The following is an 18,950-nucleotide window of genomic DNA, read 5'->3' on the forward strand; positions in this document are numbered from 1 at the left end:
GAAATAAAAATCAGAAAATAATGTGCACTAGGATTCTCTCCGTGATTTTTTTTCTTCCTCTTAACTAAAATTACTGAAACAACTGTACTTACAAAAGAATTAGTGCCAGAAAAGGCTTGTCCAGCAGTAACTCTATTACATGTGTCAACAACCAACTTCCAGGAGTAAAAGAGAAGGAAAAAAAAAGTTACATCCATGTGGCACCTGGGAACACTTGGTAAGCAATGAAAGATCCTGAGGTTGTGGTGAAATCTGGTTACACTGAGAGATGTGAGGCTTGAGCACAGCAGTAATCACAGACAGGGACTGGCTGTCGCATGTGGCTTCTCACAGGGAATGAATGGGTCTCTTTTGCCTGCTGATAGCCAGGCAGGCACAAAGAGTGTGGGCTGTAACACAGCCTGTAACACACCTGCACCGCAGGGAAAGCAACCTCTGTAAGCAAGAAAAATGTTCTGTATCTGCAGGAGGTGAGAGCAGTGGTCGCATCAGGCCAGTGGTTTCCTAGGTCAGCGGGTGCTTTGTAAAACAAATAAGAATGTAATTTTTGTAATAAGAAGCTAGATAAAGACAGAAAGTACTGAAGTTGTTCCTAATCCTTGTAGGTCATATGTCCTAGGTGCAACTGGAGAGCATGTGCCATGAAAGAGAAGTGACCAAACTGAGACAGAAAAGCCCTCCCTGAAAGAACAAATATAGAGCTATGCAAATCACTGGTTTCTTTTTATTTGAAAGAAACATTTCTTCCAATCAAAACACAGCTAACTAGCACTGAGTTTTAGACTGAAAAAAAATACATATTCCAAATATGTTAGAGATGAAATGTTCCAAGTCTAAGGTTCGTACTTCAATGTATTTACTGAACTTTTTAAACAGTTGAAATGGAGTAAATCTTTAAAAACATTTTCAAACAGAAAGCCAAACTTTGATTTAGACAGAAATTTTCTCTAGGCTTGTCAGCTGAATCAGTTCCCCATTCTTGACCTGAAATGACATTTTCTTTCAGCTAATTTGAGTGTCACAGTCTTCTGGCACAAAGTATAAATCGAGCATTTTCCTTCTCGAGCATAAGGCCCCTGGCTGTTTGTGTTTCCCATCCTTCTGCTGACTGTTGGCATCCGGAGCCCAGCGGCTTGGTCCTCGTGAAAACGAAAGTGCAATTCTGTAGTAATCTCTGCAGTGACAGTGACGCTCATGTCTATTATTAGCTCTCAGAGACGAGAACATGTTAAACCGACAGTTTCTTCTTAGCAAACCTCCCACGTAGACATTTAAAGATCTTTCACTCTATCTTTTAATACACATTTCTAACAAACTGGAGACTAACCATGGCTGTAAAGAGAGTGTGCTAACCAGAGTGTGGCATCCAACTGTAAGGTGAGAGATTTACTTACTCTGTGTGGGGGAAGGCAGCAAGTCAGCATCTGGCAGAAGGAGCCTTGTCTGAGAAACAGAGAAGTGGAGGAATGAAGTAGATTTTTGTTTGCCCTGAAACTTGCCAGTCTTCCCCTCCCCATTGTGTGAGTGGGTCAAACAAACCATTTTCCTTCTCCCCACAAACCCCCTTCCATCCTTAGACGATCACCACCACTACAACACTGCCGGTAAGAGCAGAAATGCGTGATCGATGCTGGGCTGCTGTGTGGGATCAGATAAGCAAAAGGAAACCAGCCCTTTGCAGGCTGGAAAGGAGGAGGACGAGGAGATAAATCAGAGCTGTAAGTGGTTAGAGAGCTGCCAAGGGGGAGGAGAAAAACTATTCCATTTTCTGGAAGCATCCTTTGGGAACTGCCGTTCCCCAGCGGTCTCCGGAAACCAGTGTCTTTGAACCACCTCGAGTTGACTGCTCACAACCTCTAGCACAGCAGAAGTTGTTTCAGAGAACCCCAGCTTGAGACTGCGCTGTGGGCTTCCAAGTCCGAAGCGTAAAGGAGAGTAGGCACGGGGTGGTCTGCAGAGGAGAGCCGCGTGTGTGCAGAGGTTGAGCTTGTGCTGCTGGAGCGTTGCTGGTCCTGTGATGCAGCCCAGCCTCTCCTAGTCTGAACTAAACTGGTGATACTGGAGCAGTGACTCCTTAGTCACATGGAGCCAGAAGGTTGTTGTTAGCTCCTGCTTTTAAAGACTTTTCTTTAATACATCAAGGGAATAGTCATAAACACACATGACGTAGCATTACCTTAGTGTTAAAGCTGGAAGTGACCAGAGATAAGTCCCGAACCTCATACAAATATGCTGCTTCTTGTGAGGTAAAATCCTGAAGCCCATGAAATCAGTGGGAGCTTTGGTTATTTATGTCAGCGTTGCTTATGCCAGCGTTTCAGTCCCGCGTACAAACAGAGCGAGGCAGCTTGTTGCTAAGCTTGCTCACACGTGCATCGCACACACCGACTTGAACCCATCACACACTTGGCTGCTGTGATGTGTAATTTGGATGCTCAGTCTCTGAAGTCTGTGGAGGAACAGGGGCACCTCCAGAGCGATTTGGACCTTTAGCATGGTTGTTCACTGGAGTTGCCTCTTTTCCCTGAGTGCAGACAAGGTCACGCAGGGTGTTGTTTTCAGCTTTCTGGTAACTTGAGGCTAAAGGGGTGGCAGTAGCCTTCACCTGGACCCAGCCCTGTTTTAATGGAGATTTAAGATGCTCCTGGTGATGGGTAACCTGTGTAGAGCAGTAGATTCAGGAGAGAGCTGTCTGGTCAGACAGGCTGCATATCAGCTCCATGACCTTTTTTTATCACGTTTGGCCTCCCTTGAGTTACTGATGGGTTGGTCCCAGGGAAAGCAGAGGATTCGCAATACCATTATCTTCCCAGTGAAAGGCCTCTTTCTGCTATACCTGACCTATCCTCTGGCTCCTCCTAGTTTTTCCATCTACATTCACTGTAGAGTGACCTCCCTCAGATGCCAAAGCAGGGAATTGCATTCTTCAGTTCAACAGGATCGAGGGACTGCCTGGAGAATGACAGCAAAGTAGCTACACTGAGTTGTATTGACTTCGTAAAACCTTCGGATTTTTGCAGAAGATATGATTTCTTAGAAGCTGCCTCAAACTCAACATTGCACGTAACCTTCACCTTCAACAATTTCTCAGCAAATTCCAAATATGTTTTATTTAAGATGAAAGCTCTAAGATGTAATATTTCAAAGGAGCTAGCTTGGTCTTTTACATATATCCAAGGACAATTGAGCAGGAGAGTTTGTTAAGCACGAGGAGCTGGGTAGAGAGGTAGTTCTGGAGGGTTTGCTCCTCAGTTTGAAATGAAGTTTCTGATGGGCTGACAATGAAGCAGTGAGATTTCTGCCATGTCCGAGGCACAAAAAGCACCAAAAGCTGAGTAGTTCTTTCACACAGTGTCTTCTTGTGCTGAGCTAGGCTCTAAACTTACATCAGTGAACACCCATGAGAATTTAGTCATTCAACAGAGTTTGAATTGTGGGAAGTTATGCCAAATAGGTGCAGATCAGGATCTGGAAGCTAAGAATTGAGTAGCAACAGCTAGATGGCAACTTGTCTCGGTAGTATTCATTGTGGAACTCAGTGCTTAAGAGGAAGTAATCAGCAGGAGGAGGAAGAAAACAGAACCTGAAATAAATCTACTGGTGAAAAGCGTGTGCACCATCTCCTCTATGTGTAGTTGGGAGTTACATCAGACTACAGAAGCACATCCACACAGGAGGTCTCCCAGGATGGTAAGTACACTGATGAGCTCTTGAGGGTGCTGGGGGTAGTAACAGAGAGGTGAATGCACTTTGTTCATTTAAGACCCTTCAAACATCTTGTGGGGAAGATTTTCTAGACTGAAAAGTCTCATACATGTATATGAAATCCAAGATCTGAAACCGTTTGATCCTGAGGGAGAAAAGAAGTAACAAGTATTATTTTGGGGTGCAGGGAGAAGGCAACCCGATGCAATAAACAACAGTCTCCTGCATGTACTGTGCAGATTGGGGTATTAGCTTGTGATCCAGTCTGCGAAGCAATGCTAAGTGCTTGCATTTATTACTCTTGGATGAACATTAGTCATTGAAATTGGCAACTGGTAAAGCACTGAAAGCTTAGAGGAAACCATAGCTAATTACTGACCAGCTACACTATTATTATTAAGAAATCTGCTTGCCTGTGATGTTTTCTTTCTTGCTGAAATGAACCTCAAAGTGGTGCCCTTCCTCCCACTCTGTGCCTATATATTTTAATACACTTCTCATGACCTCTCTATAGCAGCTGGGAATCGCAGTATTAGTCACAAATATCAAGAAGGACTTCATTTGAACCAAATGGCAGATGGCTATCATGGCACATATGAGTTATGGTCACTCTTATTTTAAGAGAAATGTTGCTTTTTGAAGCCATTTTGTTTCTGTAGCTGAAAAAGAGAAGTGAAACAAATTGTTTCTCACAAGCTCCATCCTTCTGAAGCCATCACACGACTGTCAGCGCACCTACAGCTGCAGTTTCCTACCAAGATGCTGCCTGACCCATGCTGTCGTGGGGAGCACTTTAGCTCTGGGGGTCAGACGGACAAGATGGCATGTCCTGTGCTCAGGGTCTGTGATGAGAACCACCTGGGCATCCAGAGGGTCCTGTTTGTTACCAGACAGCCCAGCAGGTCGGGACAGCTGCTGCCGAAGCAGGGAGATGTGCAGCGGGGCCTGCAACCTCAGTGGGCTTTCCCTGGCTGAGGCTGAAGGGCTGCTGCTGTTGTTTTTCTGTTACCTTTCTCGTCCTCCTTTAAAATCATTTTGCCTCAGTTTCCTCCCAGACTCCTTAGCCTCTTCTGCCTCAATCTCTCTTCATTTCCTTCCTACTGAGTTTCCTGGCTCAGCGTTCAGCCCAGACTTGTGTTGGTGTCACACAGCTTTCTCTGCTTGGTGTGTTATATCCCCCTCACTGCTTGGACTGTAAGCTCTTTAGGGTAAGCCACCATGCCTTTGTACTGGGCTGAAAACACGAACTGGGATTTCAAGATCACGAGGACCTGCCATTCAGCATGTGACCCTCACTGCATTCTCCAAATCAGCATTTCATACTCACCTCCCTTGTCTCCCACGACACCCTCCATCTAGTTTGTTCACTCCCACGTGTGAGTTGGGTCCCACAAGAAGCTTTTGGGGGCTATGGCCATGCTGCATCCAAGTCCTGCTAGCACCATGTTGCCACAGCATGTGTGTAGCAGGGTGCAGGAGCTGGATGCAGCATGGCCATGCGTGGACATGCTGCCATACTGGTGTGGGAGGACAGAAAGCATCAGCTCCTGCAGTTCAGGTAACAATAGCTGTGAACATATGGCAATATGGATGGGACAAGCCTGGCAGGATCCTTTCTGCCTAAAACTAGCTTGAGTATGACCACCCGCAGAGCAACTGAGTATCTGATATCATAACAGCATGTCCATCCATCAGGCTACAAATGCCCAGTGGCTCAGGGATAGGAAGAAGTAGTTTGGGGACTGGACAGGTGGTGATATCATCTGGTATCACTTTTTGAAATCCACCGTACCCCAGGATGTGCTTCTTGCTTCTGAGAATGAAACATGACAGCTGATTCCTAAGGGCAAGTTCACCTCTGGTGTCAGTGCAGTGATACCATGCAGGGATGATTCATAACTCATTAGGCATGTGTGAAGTGTTTGGTTTGGGCATTCGAGAAGGCAGACTAGGCAAGTGGCCAGCTTATCCCTGCCCCACCATCTGCTTTGAGTTTGGATGTATTTTGGTATTTGCTCTTGTGGTTGCCTCTGCTGGTGATAAGACAGAGAAAACTGTCTGAAGAGGAAAAGAAGTTAACTTAGATCATAGCATCATGACTGCAATAAGGGAGGAGAGGCATCTAGATTTTGGCCTAATCTGGTCCAAGTCCTATAAACAGAGTCCTTTCTGGAAGAGACACCAGCACTGAAAACGGCTCAAATGCATAGGGAGAGAGCAAGGGCCTAACAGAGTCATGCACGTGATGACATTGGTGCTGTACTCTCTCACCCGTGGTTTCTGCACTTAGTTATTGCTTGATGGCAAATGTGCTAGCCTGCAACAGGACAAAAGTGGGGGCTGGAGGATAACTTGAGGAGGTGGTGATGCAGTTGCTTACACATTAATTACTGCAGTGATTTTTGTGTGTAGACAGCACCAGGGAAAAACTGCAGGGGACTGTCTCTCTCTCTCACATGCCGGAATCTGTTAATGTCACTCAAGATCCATAATACAGAGAGAATGTTGCACAGATCCGTACTTAAATCTCAGAGCACTATATAAAGCAGCGGCACTGACTTGCTTTTTTACTCTGTTACTGGCGTTCTACTAATGTTGCCACAAAGCTTTATTTTCCCTCTTGCATACATTTCTGTTTTTTTCAGATTGTGAAAAAAGCATTAGGAACATCCCTGATGGTTAACAAGTCTTTCAACACAAAATTACGCATGAACAATCAAAAAGACGTCAAAATGGTAATTATTGGGATACACTGCATTTGCTTGCAAGAGCTGAGATTACACTGACATTTCTGAAAAGATGTAACAGATTAAGAGGAATGATTTTATTGCCTCCTTTAGAAACCTGTGTAGGTTTTATTCCTATTTGTAAGCAAGTGGATGACAAAACCCTCATTGATTTAACCAGTAGGCTGATAAAACCTTGCCGAGAGGGAGTAACGTGGAGCCGTAACGTGGAGCCTAATCCTGCAGCCTTCACTCAGGACAGTGAATCTTGCTCATGCAAATAGCCTCACTTCTTTCAGTAGCCCAGAGGCAAATAAGTAAATGGAATTTGTATTTCTTCTGCTGATGTAAATCAGCACTGATTAAAGTCAGCTTCTATGGACATACTATATTCCATATAATGCAAGAGGAGTTTGGTCCATATAACATGGTGAAATTCTTTCTAAGAACTCACCACTTTCACCTTACTTTGTGAGGTTTTGTGTGTGTTGTCTGACACTGGGCTGACTGTCATTCACGCTTAGTCTCACCATAACAAGCTTCTGGAATCACTTGATTTATTCAGCATGCTTGGAGCACCTGGCATCACAGCATCACAGCATGGTGACAGCCACAATGTGACTTGGAAATAGACTTTTTACCTGAGAAATGCCTTCTAAAACCTGTGTAATGTTTAAGCCTTGCAGGCATGTTCCCAGGATGAAATTCAGAATTGTTAAAAATTGGTAGGATTTTCTTTGTCATTAATGAGAGTGAGAACAAGCCAGTGGGCAAAATTTTATGTAGATAGTCAGTTTAAAAGCATTCTTCTCATTCTAGGTCAAATCACTCTGAAATTGATAGCAGCACTGTAGATCTTGAGAAAAGCATAGAAAATGAAAAGTAAGAGACTTTATCCACATAGAAACCGAAATAGATGCTTTCAGAAGAAACTGGCTTCCACTCAATTTTCATATGTACCATTTTGGGAGTTCACATTTATAGCTACAGCCACTCGACTGCTGCCAGACTCGCTTATCCTGCCTGGAGGTCCAAAAGCTCAGCTCTGAATTGCACATTGCTTGCTTGCCATGGGGTGGTGGGTGCTCCCAGCTCCCAAAACCGCCAGAGGGAGCCAGCCAGACTTTCTCACTGCTGGGGGAACATCGATTTGCTCTGGTGTCCATCTTCCCCTCCTTAAGAGTACAATATATATAGCCTGGTGCTGTATGTTTCAGCATGTGAGTGGCTGGACTACAGAGCTGGGTATATGAGGTAGCCAGGCTGTGGATTTTTTTCTTTTTTTTTTTTCTTTTCCAATCCACCTTCAGGAAAAAAAAAAAGAAAAAAAAGAAAAAAAGAAAAAAAAAAGAAAAAAAAAGAAAAAAAAAAAGAAGAAGTACAGAAAAAGGGAAATTAAGCCAATTCACCACATTAACATGTCACAAAATGTCTTTCTGTTTCTCCTTATGGTACTGCTAGGCTTGATACCACAGCTAATTTTGTGTTGTGGGCTTTCTTTCTTTGTTTTTAGTGGAAATTTTGTTGAACATTTATTTCTCCAGTGCTAAAATAATAATAATAATCAATGTCAAACTAATCAGAAGTTTTTGTGGAAAAAACAATTTTTTTCCTTGAAAAAAAAAAAAAACACTAAAATCGTGGTCCTCACATAAGCCAACCCCTATTTGGATCATGGTCCTCACTTTAAGTGATGTATCTAAGAATACTGACTGCCAGTAGCAGAAAGCAGAACTAATGTTGAATGGCTTTGATTTACCTGCAACAGGTAGTTATCCATTAGCTGATATATCAGTGACTTGGCGAGTGCTTTAATCTTAACCTGTTGGATTCCGTTCTAGTTTCAAATCTCAGGGGCAATTTTGATACTTGGTTTTGTTGCCCTGATGGCTGTTTACTTCATGAGAACATCCAGCATAGTTGATCCTAAGGGACAAACTGTCGTCAGCATTTACCAAGAGGTGGAAGAGGAAGAAGAACTTCATGGAGACTTCCAGAGAGCCACAATAACTGAGGAGGGCACCAACAGATCTAACGATTCCTGCAGGTGAGCCAGGCCTGATGGCTCATGGGGAACTAATCACCAGGTGGAGAAATAGCTACAATGCTGACAACATCAACATGGATTTTGCTGCCTTCTCATTGTATAACAGCTGATAAAGTACCACTAATTGGGGAAGAGTAGGGGTGTTGTTTGGGCACAGGATCATTGGTAGTTTCCTAGTAGGAGGGGTGATAGGGGCAATATCACAGCTCCACTACTGTCCTGTGCTGGAAGGTTCAGCACAACTCTGGATGCTCCAGCACCTCCAAGCACGCCCTTGGCAGCAGAATGGGAGGCAGCAGGGTGAGCAGCAGACAAAGCATCCCTACATTGAACTCACCTCTTTCAGATGCCACAGGGGGCAGTGGGTTTTGGTCTCTGGAAAGCTCAGAGAGGGTACCAAAGTGCCACCCAGCCCCAGGGGGTAGTTTTGTCCTCATCTTTAGGATGGTAAAAATCAAAGCTCAGAATGGTTATGGAGAAGCCATTCTACTGGATATGGGAGGAAACTTTACATATATTCTTGGCTATAAAAGCTGGGGATAGAGAGTACTCCCAGCTCGTTTTTCCAACTCAGCTTGTTTGCTTTTTGCACTGACATTCAGAACGATCAACTGTGTAGTGTGACAGGTGCTTGGTTTCCCGCTGGGTCGCAGTTGCTTGCTTCACAATATACAATTGCTGTTGCAGATTTGAACTTGTGGAAAACGTTCCTTATGACTTACCTTTTGAGGTAAATACCACTGCAGCCAAACCCTTGTACCAAGCCTGGATAAGTCTCCTTGATATAGCCCAGGAAAATATTCACGTGGCTTCTTATTATTGGTCTCTTACTGGGAAAGATATCAACGTCAATGATTCCTCTTCAGAGCAGGTAGGAGACAATCAATGACAAGCACATCTGTGGTTGTACATCTCACGTCCATGGGAGAGATTGACTGTATGGCCTGTCTCTCAGCAGCATTGCTTGACTCCTGTAAACCCAGAAAAGTTTTTTATGCTGGTCTGAAGCAGCAGAGCAGTTTTCCTCCTCCAGTCAAGCTAGACTCCACGTGGGCTCTGTCCATGTCTCTGAATACTTCCATGCCGTGTTTTAAGAGCAGCCTTGAGGTCAGTCTCAAGGTGTGACCTGTCACCCTGTGTGACCTGTGGGGTCTCCCTGGCTCCACTGCTAAGAGCAGATAACACAGGCTGGGGCACAGGCTCACCTTGAGAATGTCCGTCATGTTTAATTGCTCCTTGGTGCAGTTTTGGCCTATGGCAGCTGGCAATCTCCCAAGCAAACTGGGGGACAGTTCAGGCTGGGGACTGCTCTGATAAAGGCAAAAATGGACAAGGCCACCCTGCTTCAGGCAGGTAGAGAGTTTAGCCATATATCAGGAATGGTGCTGTTTGAGATCTGGGCCAAAGAGCTGACACTGAACTGTTTTTTACTTTGGGCATAGCCACTGCCTCCCTCCTGAGGCACCTTCCTCATCCTCCTCAGGGGCTCCCTGTCCCTTCCTCCCAGGTGCTGGCGTGAGTTGACTCAGTCCTCAGCATAAGAGGAAGTAAAAGTGGCAGATGTGAGGCTGAGCCCTGCCTCGGTTAAAGGGACAGCCCAGTCTAAGTCTCTGTTAATCATATAATAAAACATGATAAATAACAAAAAATATATCACATAGGGTGAAGATATTCTGAAGAGGTTTGAAAGATTACTTGCGGAGAATGTCTCTGTGTACATTGCAACAAGTATGCCAACTTTGGCTACGAATTCAACTGACCTTGAGCTTTTAGAAAAAAAAGGTAATTATCTCACCTCAGTGTTGTTCTCTGAACTTTGGTATTGCTTAAAGGCAAGATAAATTGGCCTCTGAGGCCTATTCTGGCATGGTGCTTACATGGTCCTGAGCTCGAAGTCATACTGTTCATAGGATAAGCACTGAATATTCACTACTTCACAATTTCTGTGTATTTTGTCATGCCCTCAAGGATTTTTCTTCAAGTTCATGTTTTGTATATTTTTGCAAATTATTGTATTCCCAGGAACCAGTGCTTGTGAGTTTGGTAGCCATTATTGGCCGCAAGCATTAGACATCCAGCCATGCTCTGGCTGTCAGGGGAACAGTCCACTATACCACCTCCACGGTGTATCTAAACTTATTTCTCCTCTCCCTGTCTTTCTTTAGGGGCCCATGTAAAAAAAATTGATTTTGAACATTTGACAGGAGGAGTGCTGCATAGCAAATTCTGGATTGTAGACATGAAACACATATATATTGGTAGTGCAAATATGGACTGGAGATCTTTATCTCAGGTAAGCCCTGCTGTTGTGTATTCAAACACCTTGGGTAAAATTCATGTCCAAGCACATAACAGAGAAAAATCCCAACGATGCAAAAATATCGACTGAAAGGGACAAAGAGCAAAGAACCCCCTGATGTCAGAGGTGTCTCTTTCTGGGGCTGTGACATAGTGTGCTCTCTTTGCAGGTGAAAGAGTTTGGTGCTGTGATATACAACTGCAGCTGCTTAGCCAAAGACCTATGGAAAACATTTAGTACTTACTGGGATCTTGGACATGCTAATGCTACCATCCCATTCCCTTGGCCTCGTAACTATTCTACCCACATAAACCACAATCGGCCTCTGGAAGTAGAATTTAATGGGACTTTGACAAAAGCCTACTTTTCTGTAAGTAAGTTTTAAAATAAAAAGATAGACTATAAACTATGTTTAAGCTTTGACCAGAAAAGTTTCTTCAGTGCTTGTTACCTACTTCCACTCTAGCTAGATAATAATTAATTCAATGGGTTTCTCTGGAACTACTCAAGGAATAAGAGTCACCATGGCTTGGGCTATCAGGTTGTATGGCAAGGACTGGGCGCAGGTCTCCTGTGGGCTTATATATCAAGAAGTATCTGACCCACTGGGACATGGGAGGCTTGAGAAATGATAGTGCTCCACCTCATATGCTTTGTCCTGCTGCGATTAAAACTGATTACACTTGAATGTGAATGAATCTCAGTCTGATAAAAGAAGGATGAAATCACTGACCTGCATGCTTGCTTCTGACAGGCTTCTCCTCCTGCATTTTGTCCAGAAGGCCGCACTCATGACCTCTTTGCTATCATCAGTGTTATCAGTGCGGCAGATAAATTTGTCTATATTTCTGTTATGGAATATTTCCCTACCAGCCGTTTTGTTCACCCAAAAAGGTATGATTTTAATCCTGACTAAATCAGTTGACTGTCTAGGTTGCTTCTGTATCAACTTGGGCTATTTAAAGGGAAAATGTAATATTTCCTCCCCTGCTCCAACCAGAAATGAAAACATTCAGCTTTCTTGAGTACCAAGAACTGAGGCTTTGCTCCACAATCATGACTGCCTCATTGACTGTGCAACTACTGACTAAATCAAACAGCTCAGAGGATTTTCAGTTTCTGTGTAGTACAGTTGAACCTCTGGGTTTCTCATCTCCTGCTCTTTACTAAGAATATGTTCACAGAAAGTCTCTCCCCCCCCCTTAGGAATGGAAGTGCTAATTCTCCTCATTCTTCATCTGAAGCCTTAATCCTCCATTTGTGACATCTAGGGCCTGATCTGATGCAAGCAGGAGTTTTAAAGGCAAGGGGAAGCAGCACTAGGCCTCAGGCTATCTCCACAGCAATCAGCTGTAGGGCGATGAATTGGGGCTGATTAGTTCAGGTTAAGTTCTTCCAGCAGCTGAGACACGGGGAACAAAGCGGCTGTTTTAATGCCCCAGTGTTAATCAACTAGAAACCGATACATTGAAAACATGGAAACTGTTCAAAAACAGCATTCCTAAATAGCATGTTTTTCCAAGCTTTTCAGGATCTACAAGTAAGTTGCAGACAGTCAGCCTAAGTCTGAAAGCACACAGCTGCTCTGGTCATGATAGGAAGATGTGCGAGGGAGGATTTGAGAATTCAGGCCTTTGTACACTGGATCAAAAGGAATAAGTTAGGGAAATGAATTCATCATTCCTCACGGGACTGTGAGTGAGTGCTGGACCTCTCTGCATCAGCCATCCTGTCTGTATAAGTGACACTTGCCTTCCTCTGTGCAGCAGTTGTTATGTCTATAGAACGAAAGCCACATGAGAGTTTGGAGTTACTAGTCCTGGGCTGCACATTGCCCAGCTCTTTGTGTTGTGTAGTTAGGTGCAGGATGTTAAATACTCTTCCCTAAGCTACTGCCAACACAAATGTCAAGAAAACTGACAGGCTCTGTGTTGGAGAGAGCACAGCTATGATTATCTTAGGGGCACACAGTGTACTGAAGAGAGCAAGAAGGGATGGGGCAGCAGAGAGACCATGCTGGCTGATGGCACAGGACCATTGTGGACCCTAGAAATAGCCTTCAAGTCCCTGAAATGGCCACATTCTGCAAAACGTCTCTTAGGCTTTCCTCTGGGCTCTGCCCTGTCCTTTTTATGTGTGCTGTATGATCTTGCTTTACATTGGAGTTCCTATTGTCATGTTTAGATTCCTAAGGAAATGAGCACGATGTACACACATTCTATGTGTGTAAGCGTATACATGCACTTTAACAAGTTTATATTTTTTTTTTAATATATCAATTCCAACTAAATTTGAGAGACTGGATCTCTCTAAACACGTTGTAAAGAGACCTGGCTGAGTCGAAGGCAGACATCTTATGCATACCTTCAGTGAAGGCATGAGTGCTGGTCCTAGTAGTCATTAGAGATCCCATTTGTGCACAGCATCACTTGTGTTCTCAGTATATTTTCAGAGCTTTCTAGAGAGTCGTTTCAAAAATTCTCTTCTCTCCACCCACTTCATTTTCTCTAGATATTGGCCAACCATTGACAATGCTCTGAGACGCGTGGCTTTCAACTACAGAGTACAAATCCGGCTTCTGGTCAGCTGCTGGACCCACTCTGACCCAGCCATGCTCCACTACCTGAGGTCCCTGAGTGCTCTCGACAACCCACATACCCACATTAGTGTCAACGTGGTATGATAAGAAACCTGATTTTGAAAAGACAGCTTGAGGATATGGGCTCCAGACTGATTTTTGTGTCTAAGCTGTCAGTTGCATGTGCAAATATAAGGTTTTAGAGAAGCAGATTGTTTCCACTGGTGTGCTGAGTTTCAGGTCCTTCAGAAAATAAGGTCCAAAAGACAACCTTTGAGGAAGGTTAATGCAAACCACTGGTGATATCAAGGGATGTGCCTAGCTGCAGCACTTGTGACATTGGCAATGCAATCATTTTTGCTGAGCACCATGACAGTAACAGTTCAAATTACGACTTAGTGCTCTTCTTATGACCCTTTTCTGTATGCAGTATCTCAGATGGGTCTATCTAGAATTATCAGAATCACAGAATCATTAAGGTTTGAAAAGACCGCCAAGATCATCTAGTCCAACCATCACCCTGCTACCAATATCACCCACTAAACCATTTCCCTAAGCACCACATCCAACCTTTCCTTGAACACCCTCAGGGACGGTGACTCCACCACCTCCCTGGGCAACCTGTTCCAATGCCTAACCACTCTTCCTAAGAAGAAATGTCTCCTAATTTCCAACCTGAACCACCTCTGTTGCAACTTGAAGCCATTCCCTCTGGTCCTATCACTAGTTACCTGTGAGAAGAGGCTGACCCCCAGCTCCCCACACCTTCCTTTCAGGCAGTTGTAGAGAGCAATGAGGTCTCCCCTGAGCCGCCTCTTCTCCAGACTAAACAACCCCAGTTCCCTCAACTGCTCCTCATAGGACTTGTGCTCCAGGTCCTTCACCAGCTTCACAGCCCTTCTCTGGACATGCCCTAGGGCCTCGATGTCCTTCTTGCAGTGAGGGGCCCAAAGCTGAACACAGTATTTGAGGTGCGGCCTCACCAGAGCAGAGCACAGGGGGACGATCACCTCCACGGTCCTGCTGGTTACACTATTCCTGATACAACCAGGATGCTGTTGGCCTTCTTGGCCACCTGGGCACACTGCCAGCTTGTGTTCAGGCGAGCATCAACCAGCACCCCCAGATCCTTTTCCTCTGCACAGCTTTCCAGCCACTCTGCCCCAAGCCTGTAGCGCTGCATGGGGTTGTTGTGGCCAAAGTGGCATTTAGCCATGTTGAGCCTCATCCCATTGGCTTCTGCCCATTTACCCAACCTGTTCAGGTCCCTCTGCAGGGCCTTCCTACCCTCCAGCAGATCGACACTACCCCCCATCTTGGTGTCATCTGCAAACTTACTGAGGGTACACTCAATTCCCTCATCCAAGTCATCAATTAAGATATTAAGGAGGATTGGCCCCAACACCAACTCCTGGGGAACACCACTTGTGACTAGTTGCCAGCTGCATTTAACTCCATGTTAAATGGAGTTAAACTGACCCACTATAATTTTTTTATTTTTATTTTTTACAATTGAGAGCTTTTCTATTGGCCTATATAAATGATCCATTTTTTCAGCAATGAATGTTACACACAGGTCACAGACAATAGAATGGAAAACACAGAGTGAGTAGTGGATGGTGTGGAAGCTCCCAACATGATGCAGTTACAAGGACAAAAGGCAGTAACAGATGTAAGGTGGAATGGTTTTTACTGGGGAAAAGGAAAAAAAGGATCAGAAATGTAGATTTAGTAAGATTTGACACAAAAAGTTAGGCATTATTGTTGTCTGCAGTACTCCTTGTGTCTGTGATCAGCCCATTTTAGCGCAAAATAAGAGCAGCAATCAGTGGTAAATGCAGATCTATTAAACAGCTGCCTAAAACTGCATTTAATTGTCTGCCCTGTAATGATAATAGCTGTGTCACTAATGGAACATTGTGAAGCAAACATCCTTATCTGATTTCAATTGCTTATCCAATTTTATGTATAGTATAAGTACTATTTGTTAGTTTTCTTGGATAAGAGTAAAATCTCTTTTATGGTACACTTAATAGCAGTGTGTGGAATATTCTGATCTATTCTTTCTGTAGTATTATACTGTTTGAAAATATAGAAAATCTGCATTGTCAAATTATTCAGTCTGATCCTCACCTGGTATTTCTATCTATGTTTTAATTTCTCCCGTCCAGAAACTCTTCATTGTTCCAGTTTTTAACCACACAAATATTCCTTATGGGAGAGTGAATCACAACAAATATATGGTCACAGATAAAGCAGCCTATATTGGTACGTATTCCATTATTACAAACATTTTTAGTATCTTCAGATCTATAGGGCTGAAACTGAGATAGGATAGGCAGCAATATCAAAAAAAAAAAAGCTAATTTTGCCATGTAAAGTAGATAAACATATCAAAATACATAGAAGCAGAGATGCAAAGGGGAGAAAATAATGTAGGTCAAGTTCAGTAGGAGATTATCTCATATGATTGTGAACCATTAAGAATGGAGTGTGACAAGTCAGAGTGCACAGTTTGTGACAAGCACAGTGGGAATTTCACAGACTGTGTGCTCAGAACGATGGATGCAGTGATAGCTAATGCTCTAGTACAGAACATTATCATGCTTTAATAAAAAGAAATTGCTGGGAGGATTTAATTCCACACAGTTTGTTGAACAGAATTCTAGGAATGGAAATAAGAAAACTCTAGTGTCAATTGCTGCTCAATTCCTGAAAGTCAGGATGGTGTTTATTTTTCTTGCTCTTTTACGAGGATCCCTCTAAAAAGGAATGTAAAAGGGTCCTGTCATTCCAGTCACTTCATCCTCCAAGCAATGCAAACCAGCAAATATCCTGACCTTCCAAAGGGCTGATGACTTGCAGCTCCAATGGCTTTTAATAGAACCCGTTTTTTACCACCTTGTCTTTTGAAGATAGGTATGCAGATAAGTTGTTTTCATGACTAAGCATCTTCTGTAATTGATAGTAGATTTTTCTGGCTAAGGCAAGCACCAAAAAAAAATGCTAAGTGCTAAAATATGCATTTTTTTTGTAATGTTTGTTTTTCTGAATGCTGGTGGCTTTGGGGAGAGCCCTAGGCCACATTTACAGCCAGATTCCCAGCTTTGCCTGGTTTGAAAGCAGGCTTTGCATTTTGAGCTCAGAACAGCTCCTGAGGATTTATTGATCAAGGATCCAGTTTCTCCTCTTATTTTCCTTTAACAAGTAAAGATCCACTCTGAAGCTCATTTGTTGCTCCTTTGCTCCTGATTGTATACAAAGTGCTTGAGGTTATTTTACTGGCAGCAGACTGCCCCACAGATAAAGAGAGAATTAAGTACATTGATGATTCTCCTCTCCTCTCCTCTCCTCCTCTTCTTTATGCAGAAACCCATATCAAACACCAGGTTTAGCCCCTCTTAATACCCAAATGCTGCACTCCATTCCCGTATTTATTCAAGCAGATGTACACATCTCTGCCACACACTAAGAAATCAGATTGCTATGAAGCTTCAGAGTAGCAGTTAACACTGTCTTTCCAAAACTTGAGGTCTGGAATAAGAAAGAGGTGACCTGATTTTTGTTGCTCAGTTAGCCCTAATGAGATTTGCAATTGTACAGCAAATCAGCAAAGCAAGGCAATGGATACTTAACAAGTCTGGAGATCAAACAAAACATTGGAAAATGAATGTTTTCTAATTAGCTCCTTTTCCACTGCACAGGGACTTCCAATTGGTCAGAAGATTACTTCACTAACACAGCTGGCGTGGGACTAATTATCAAGCAGAATTCAACCAACCTGCGAAGAAGGCCTATCCAGAAACAATTAAAAGCCCTTTTTGAGCGTGACTGGAATTCCAAATATTCAGTGAATCTAGAAGATGTGCAAGGACAGAAAGACTGTAACTGGAGAGACAGACTCTGAAGTGAACTGAAGTATGCATTTAAAATAGAAAGAAAAATATATATTAATCTTGTTCCCTGCGCAAAACAAGGAGCATTCTGTATTATGTCTTTGTCAGAGAAATTTCTTCTTTGTGGTATCCATGCTGTCTGATGATGTTAGAACTTCTCATAGTTGAGTCTACCTGCCTACTTATTAGTCAGCGTGTGACATTTTCTTTGCTGTATATGATTACCCCATCTCAGAGTTAATGAAATGCATACAGTATGATAAGACAAGCTGTCTGATACTAAAGCAAACATGGAAGGCATAACCAGATCTGAATACATCGGAGAAGCAGGTCGTTATTGCTGTGCTGTCTTAGGAAGCTATGTATTCAACCCTAATATTCCACTAACAGTGTTTTCTTACATGTGTTTAAGCATTTTAAAAATAAAGCTCTGGTCACTATAAGGTTTGGGTACTGCAAGTAATCACCTACAGCAGCAAGGGAAGATATTTAAAAGCATTTTGGCATTAGAGGTACAAGGAAGCACCTGTATTTAAATGTTGAGGCTAATCACTGGAGTTAAATACCCAGGATTTAAATCTTGGGATCAGCTTCCAGCTCAGCTGCCCTGAACTGTGTGTCTGGTATGCTTGGATATCTGTGCATTGGCCTCCTGTAGCAAGCAAGATGGGGGCCAAGTTGTGATGAGAGGTGGAGCTGAACTAGGACTGAGATTCCTTGAACTGTTTTATCCATCACTGCAAGCCACTGTTTGTCGTTAATAAGGCATATTTTTTAAGACATGTAGTTATATCTACTGATCACACTGTATATCCACATACATGTTAACATACTGAGGAGATACAGTTGCTTGCAATGCTCTCCTCTCCCATTTCTTTTCTAGAATCTGCTTAAAATTTTGAGATTTCCATTCACTAATTAAAATTTCTTGCACAGTAGAATTTCCCAGTTCTGGTTTTCATTAACTATGCTTCACAGCTTTCTCATCCTATACCAAGAAATACATCTGGCCACACACTGTATTAATAATTGTGTGCAGGAAAAACATCTGGACAGATTTTTCCCAATGCAAGCAGCACATGTGAATGGTGGGAGAATTTGAAAATCTTTTTGAGAAGTTACGTGTTTCATCGACGAAACTACTTTCTGTAGAGCAGTGCTCTCCTCTAGATGGCACTCGAAGCTACGTTTTCACTTTTTTTTCCAAGGCAAGTTTAGCAGGAAAAGGAAGAAAACTTTTTCTTCCCCTTCTGAGCTCCAGTTGGACAGTATTGGGTAAGTTGTTTAGTGGGGCAAAGTTTCTGGGCAGGTTATGAGGCTTGTATCTTGGTAACACAAGAATCCTCTGGGATAAGGTTCAACTTATAAAGGAAAAATTGATGCCTTCAAGAGTGCTATTTTATTTTCTTTACTGTCATCATCTGTGTTTTTTTGTTTGTTTTGTTTGTTTGTTTTTTTCTCCACATACAAAGGAGGGCTTTGCAATTAAGACAATGAACTGTATTTCAAAGGAACTTGAGTTTAGTTTCCTGGTTTTTTATAAGACTTTTTGGGCCTCTTGGTAGCTACACATTATTTGTTCTCTATTACAAAGGTAGAATATGGTGTAAATTATATCCAGGCCTTGTATCTCTCAGTATTTTCCTTTTCCATTTGTGAAAAAGGGTTAATAATAGTCCTTATTCACCCACCTATTGCA

General features: G+C 43.0%; 1 protein-coding gene across 2 annotated transcripts; it reads left to right on the plus strand.

Annotated features, from left to right (window-relative positions):
• The first annotated feature begins 892 nt into the window (after window positions 1–892).
• On the plus strand, window positions 893–18,188 carry PLD4 (phospholipase D family member 4). Of its 2 annotated transcripts, none has more exons than XM_035551222.2 (12): window positions 893–1,377; window positions 3,521–3,690; window positions 6,351–6,440; window positions 8,273–8,478; window positions 9,166–9,349; window positions 10,140–10,260; window positions 10,644–10,771; window positions 10,947–11,147; window positions 11,532–11,671; window positions 13,289–13,454; window positions 15,527–15,623; window positions 17,060–18,188. In XM_035551222.2, exons 2-12 carry the CDS (start codon window positions 3,628–3,630, stop codon window positions 17,260–17,262), a joined length of 1,599 nt encoding a protein of 532 aa, XP_035407115.1. In that variant the 5' UTR covers window positions 893–1,377; window positions 3,521–3,627; the 3' UTR covers window positions 17,263–18,188. The 2 variants fall into 2 exon arrangements, with proteins under 2 accessions (XP_035407115.1, XP_035407116.1); XM_035551223.2 differs by having other exon boundaries at window positions 3,561–3,690; window positions 17,060–17,909.
• The last annotated feature ends 762 nt before the right edge of the window (window positions 18,189–18,950 follow it).

The sequence above is a fragment of the Cygnus atratus genome, chromosome 5, assembly GCF_013377495.2.
Source record: "Cygnus atratus isolate AKBS03 ecotype Queensland, Australia chromosome 5, CAtr_DNAZoo_HiC_assembly, whole genome shotgun sequence".
Taxonomy (NCBI): domain Eukaryota; kingdom Metazoa; phylum Chordata; class Aves; order Anseriformes; family Anatidae; genus Cygnus; species Cygnus atratus.